Raw genomic sequence first — 6269 nt, 5'->3', positions numbered from 1 at the left:
AGTTTTTCGAGATGATGTAAAAAGATTTGCCCCAATATCAAATGAAAATTAATTAAAATTTTGGCCGAGATATTCATATTAAAGCTACATACTAATGTGCTTCACAAAATAATAGTACCAAGCGCTCAATGAATTGCATGTATATATTAAATTTTGTAAAACATTTCTCCTTAGAGTAGTATTTATACTTCAAAAGGTATCTCGCTCTCGAACATGCTCTATTTAATTTGGAGAAAAAACAAAGTAAGCTCTAAAAAAGTCTGATAATTCTGGACATCCAATAGCCGCACGAAGATAAATATAAAACTACAATAATAGCAAACTGTAACGAATATTGTGTCGTCTTATCTTTTTCCTTAGAAAACCATTGCGAGCTAATTAATGAGGACTACCTTCGTATACAGAATATATGATTTTAACCAGTATTCTGCCTAAGAAATATCGGACGATTTTCTTGAATTTATTCTTCCTCTCTTCCCATTCCTTAGTATTTGTATTCTTTGAACAGTCTCCATGAATGTTCTGCAAAAAACATTATATTGACTTAGTAAGTACTGGAAATAATTTCTAATTATTTTATTTGTTCTTAAATAAAATAAATAGAATAACAATTCCATATATGCTCGTTGTGAGCACAGCTAATGTCTAGTAGGTTTGGCGGTAAGTAAATTACCTAAAAGATAGTATTATGATAGTCTTCTTATTGTCCAAATGAAGCGAAAAATAATATTATATGATTCATATAACCGAACTCAACTAGTTTGAAATAATTTTCTTAGGGTCCAAATGAAGTGAAAAATAATATATGAGAATGAAATAATTAAGGGAACAGAAAATATAAGTACATACTGCCATGGCACATCTCCTGCAAGCATCCAATCTCCTTCTCTGTCTTGGTACAATAGTGTAAAGCGCGTACCATTATCGTTGCAATTCTGATCTGCTGCATATAATAGAATTAAACATATCAATTCCATCTTATCGTTATTTGTAAGAGAAAAAATGAGAGGACAATTTCTTATTATAAGAGTGAACTTACATTTTGCAAACATTTGGATCAAGCTGTTAGTAAGGACTTGATAGGAATTATACAGCCTTAGATTAATTTTCCTTCCAATGGCTACTCCTTCCATTTTAACCTTCACATACATTGAGTTTCTTCGACCAATAACATCATTGTTAATTCTTTCATTTGTGTTCCAGCCAATACCTTGGTGATTAATCCCATTAATTTGCTTTTTTCTCCATGATTTAATTGGTGGCCACCCCACTAATTGGTTTTCTTCCTTGATTTCCCTGTATGAAATATAAAAAGAAATCTATTATAAGTGAAATTTCTTATATTGAGATTATCTTTGGTGAATAAGTTGAAATCGTCTAAACATTAATGAACAAGAAAAGTCGTCGAAGTGTCGTGTGATTAGAGTCTATTCTAGTCATTTTTAAGGATTTATATTCTAACATATGAACAGAGTTAACGTATGTATACAATATTTTCATACTATTATTGTATACATTATGTAAAATTTTTATACTACTATTGTTTTTAATAGTGTGGAGTAGATAATATGTCTTATTTTCTATGTTACTGATCAAATTTTTTGTAGTAATTACATGTACATGATATGATAGTATAAAAATTAGATGTTATGCAGGTAGAAGTTAAACTCTGAATTTAAAGTACATTGTGTAACTTAGTAGGCATTTGGACACAAAAATTATAATTTTTGAAAAAAAATAGTTTTTGGAGTTAAATTGAAAAATGGTATTTAGAAATTGAAATTATGTTTGAATATACATTTCATTTTAAATATTGCAATTTTGTGAGTGAGAAAAAAACTTTTTTCCTTAAAATTTTGGAAGGTTTTTGAAAAACTCATTTTCGAAAAATCGTCAGGAACTTAAAAATTTTTGTGGACAAACATATTTTGAAAAAAAATTCATGAACAAACGGGCCCTTAAAACTTACGGGTTGCAAGCTTCAAAAGTTCTCCTCTTTGGGTGATCATCTTCTTCTTCATCATTTGGTTGGCCATTCCATATAAGCAAAGGCAACGTTTTACGTTCAAATTTGTCACTATCATCATAATCAGAATTAGCCGCTGAAAAGTTAGACTTGTGGTTGATATAATTGCTATCATTCTTCATTTCTGAGAAGTTGTCATCAAAACTGTCGACGTTGCCATTTAGGTCGGAAGATTTGATGGGAAAATAGGAAGGAATTGCAAGACCAAGCTCAAGTTCCATCTCATAAAACTATATATTATAAACAAAAATAGCACAGAACTAATTAAACAACTCAAAAAAGTGTTATATGCTAGAGACTATGAAATTATACGTAAATGAAATGCTAGCTTCTTCTTAGTCCAGTACGTATTTGCTAGGTTGAGTTTGAAGATGTGTATATATATGCTTGAAAGGAAAGAGAAGAGAGCAGAAGAAGAGATAAGTGTCGGTTGAGAAAGAGAAAGGGAAAAAAGATAAAGGGACAGCATTGAAGTTGGGTCGGCCAAAATTGTAGCAGTGATATGAACAAGTCAGAAAAGGATGTTTTTGGCCCCTCACCATTTTCTACCCCACCTTGTCCCACTCTTGTTCCCATACTTACCATATATATATATATATATATATATATATATATATCCGATGCATCAAAGCATCTCATGTTCACGTAGGATTAAGCAAAAAAATCATATATTAAAAAATGCAATGACTGTTTTTACGACTCGAACTCATAATATATAGATTATACCAAAATAATTTTTTCATCGCTCCTGAATTCTCCTTCATCTCTCACATAAACAAACTTCTCTAAATGCGATTTTACGTATTATGACCACTACTAATTAATTAATCAGTGATATAATTTTGCTTGTCTTATTTTCAAAGCAAATGGCAACTCCTTCATTTTTTAATTAGCGTTCCCCGGTAACAAATTCTGGTATATTCTTTACTTAAGGATTAACGAACTCTTGTAGTAAAGAGTTTATCGATATTAAAAATAAGGTAGGTGATGTAGAAAGAACAAAGAGAAGAGCGTAATTGATTGTAGTTATGTTTTAGGTTACATGACAGTGTACTTTTTCTACGTATTGAGGTTCAATTTTTAGTTTAAATGTTATTACAAAATAAAAATTCTTCTTGTAGGTATCCAACTGAAGCGTGTAAAAGACGAGTTATGCACGTTTAATTAATAAATACATGAGCGTGCACTTCATTTCTATGTACTCTATACATGTACCTTAATTATTATTTTTGAATAACGATTAACAACGTACGATTTCCTAGTGATCTGTCCGACAATGCAACGTATAGCGAAACCTGATGTCTTATACTTTTGTGACATCCTAATTAAGAAATTTCATTTTACTATTTTTCTACAGTCTTCAGACTGCAAATGGAATTTATGATAAATACGTTTTTTCCCCTCTTCTTTTCTTTAGCTTTAAAAATACTGTAGGAGTCTAGAGTACAAGGAAGTTTCATAAATGATCTCTATTTCATCCCACTGTCCTGGGTACGGAGTAACTTTTGCTCAAATAATATATTTGTGTTAAAAATATTATTAAATATAGAACATCATCATTAACACTTGAAGTCGTCGTTCTAAACATAACTCATAAAGTCAAAACCGGGCAGATTTAGTGCAAATGTTACGGATTTTCGTGAATCTAGTAACTTTTGCATAGACCCTGTATTTATACTAAATTCATTAAAAATATAAGAATATTAGCTTGAAACCCTGTTCATTGATCCAGTTATCACGTGAATTAACTTGAAATTGTTGTAGGAATCCATAAACTTAAAATTTTGAATCCGCCTCTGACTCTGGCTCGCCTCTAACTGTCCCACATTTCCTTCTTTTGTGAATACTTGATGGAGCTATTGAGCCAACACGCAGTCCTTTGTTTACCAAGAAAAAGCAAAAGATTTTCCATTTGCAATCAATGGTAAATTGAACAATAAAGTAAAACAAGGATATATCCTTCAATCTTCTCTCTTTTTCTCATAGTTGGAAAATGACATGATTACTAATTAAAAGATTGATTGCTAATTCAAGATTTAATGTGTTTGAACGTAACTTAAACGTGCTTTATCAAATAAAGTATTAAAGCAAAACATAATTTGTCTGGCATGAAAAAATGTTTGAATAAATCAGCTTATGACTTGTTTATGTCCCCTTTAAAATCTTTGATAAAGTTACTTTGATGGAATTACCAAATAACCGTGGCTAGTTCCCTAGCTTTGTACCAGAAAAGGCGTGGTTATTCTGTGAAATAGTACGATCTAGTTAGTTTTCCGACTGATAATTGAATAATAGTCAGCGTTTGCAAAATTATTAAAAAATAATCACTATTTTGTTGCAACACGGACCGGTCCAACATAATATACTGGAGATTGGTGCACCTGTTAATGAACTTCCAGCATATTATGCTGGAACTCCAACACACGGAAAGTTCCAGCATAATATACTGGAGATTGGAGCACCCGTGTATGAACTTTCAGCATATTATGCTGGACCGGTATGTTATACTGGAACTCCAGTACAATATGCTGGAGTTTCAGTATATTATGCTGAATTTTTTTTTTCGAATTTTGAACGTTGTTTTCGTTCAAATTTATCTTTACATGAAAAATGACTAAATTTCGATTACTTTTGAAACTGTGGCTATTTTTTAATTACCACTTATAAATCTGATTATTTTTGAATTTCTCCCGATTATTCTTCATTACACTTACATCAAATTATCTTGACTCATTTATATTAAGTTTTAAGCATTGACGACATAAAAAGTTTTTTACAATTAAATCACTTAAAATGCAATTACATGCGAACCATTTGTTGTTATTATTTAGTGGTAATCTGAAAATTGTAAATTACTATTAAATATAACGTGTTAAATTATGTTGTCATTTGACTTACGTTTGAGCACGATCTTTCTAGTTACAGTCATTATATTGGAAGTAACATTATTATTATTACAATATATTTTCTAATTAATTAAACTTGGTTTTGACATGTGTTACGTGTCGAAAATGAAAGTTCAAGAAAGTCATGATGCCGGCACTTCCATCATTTAATCTCCAAAATCATGAGAAAAATGGCAATAAAAACACATTAATTCTATTGGTTTTGTTGATTAATTTCTAAGCATACAACTGGATATTTCTAAATCAGATTAAGTGTTGATTCCTTATGTCGGATAATTGCTCAACATATCAACATGAAAAATAGGATGAGACCTCTAGCCAAAGCAACCAACAAGGATATACAAAGGTTTGGCGAGTGTTTTCGGGCCACTTGGTCTTTTTTATACATTAAAAAATATTAAAAGGTACTAAAATCTCTCATAAACTACACTGCTTAAATCTGCTAGGAGCAAGAACTCCATTTCCTTGAGCGCCTCTAACTAGCAAGTTTTTTTTCATGTTTGTGACCTTCATTTGCCAAAAAGTCTGCACATTGTTGACTTTCAATAAGTATCTGCAATCTTCAATAACAATCCGAAGAGGATGAATCTGTATGTTGGCTTCTTTGATAAGCTTGACAGCAAACAGACAATCCGTTTCCACTATTTATACCCCATGTCCTTTGCTAGTTGTAGCCCTTGTTTAATGCTCCATAATTTTGAGTAGAGGTGTCAAAATGGTTTTAAAAAAACTGTTATCCGTCCATATTTTTCATTAAAAAATGGGTTGGATTATGAACTTTTTAAAAACGGGTCAAATATGGATAAGAACCATATTATCCACTTAGAAAATGGTTAATCAAATGGATAACTAATGTGCTTAACTTTTACATTTGTAAAGCTCAAATTGGGGTTCCTCAAGTTTTGAGAGACTAGAAATTCTCCCATAAGTAATCATATTCAAGAAGCCATGGATTATCCGCCGGATAACCCATTTTTTATCCGTCTCAAATACGGGTCGGATCAGATAACTTATCAGTTTTTTAAATTACCCATTTTCGACCCGCTCATATATGACCCGACCCGCTCGTTTGCCACCCCTAGGCCGGAGGTAGGTGATAGCTTACCTAAATATCTCAGTATCTACTATCCATGATCTCTAAAAATACCACCAAAAATAACATTTTCAGTTTTAGGTCTTCACACTGCCATCAATATTCAATTTAATCTTGCTTACACAAGTAAAATGATTCTGTATGATACAAGTAAAATGAGACTTAGCTTTCAAGAACTATACAGTTTCTGTAATCTTTTTATTTTTATTTTTATTTTAAATTTTCTCCCAATTTAAAAGGATCT

General features: G+C 31.2%; 1 protein-coding gene across 2 annotated transcripts; it reads right to left on the bottom strand.

Annotated features, from left to right (window-relative positions):
* Positions 1 to 259: 259 nt before the first annotated feature.
* LOC104101331 (auxin-responsive protein IAA28-like) lies at positions 260 to 2388 on the bottom strand. Of its 2 annotated transcripts, none has more exons than XM_009608771.4 (4): positions 1970 to 2388; positions 1040 to 1296; positions 850 to 940; positions 260 to 522 (listed from the first exon to the last, which is right to left on the bottom strand). In XM_009608771.4, the coding sequence occupies exons 1-4, from the start codon at positions 2245 to 2247 to the stop codon at positions 432 to 434; spliced, it is 717 nt and encodes a 238-aa protein (XP_009607066.1). In that variant the 5' UTR covers positions 2248 to 2388; the 3' UTR covers positions 260 to 431. The 2 variants fall into 2 exon arrangements, with proteins under 2 accessions (XP_009607066.1, XP_009607065.1); XM_009608770.4 differs by having other exon boundaries at positions 850 to 943; positions 1970 to 2387.
* Positions 2389 to 6269: the final 3881 nt, after the last annotated feature.

This window comes from Nicotiana tomentosiformis, chromosome 6 (genome assembly GCF_000390325.3).
Source record: "Nicotiana tomentosiformis chromosome 6, ASM39032v3, whole genome shotgun sequence".
NCBI lineage: Eukaryota > Viridiplantae > Streptophyta > Magnoliopsida > Solanales > Solanaceae > Nicotiana > Nicotiana tomentosiformis.
Note: the sequence above shows the minus strand (reverse complement) of the source record. Positions and strands in the feature narration are given on the sequence as shown.

Coding starts and splice junctions, on each gene's coding strand:
- LOC104101331 (XM_009608770.4), bottom strand. CDS start 2,247: ATGGAACTTGAGCTTGGTCTTGCAATTCCTTCCTATTTTCCCATCAAA. Junction 1,297..1,969: donor ACTTTTGAAGCTTGCAACCC/GTAAGTTTTAAG, acceptor TATTTCATACAG/GGAAATCAAGGAAGAAAACC. Junction 944..1,039: donor GATCCAAATGTTTGCAAAAT/GTAAGTTCACTC, acceptor TATTATATGCAG/CAGATCAGAATTGCAACGAT.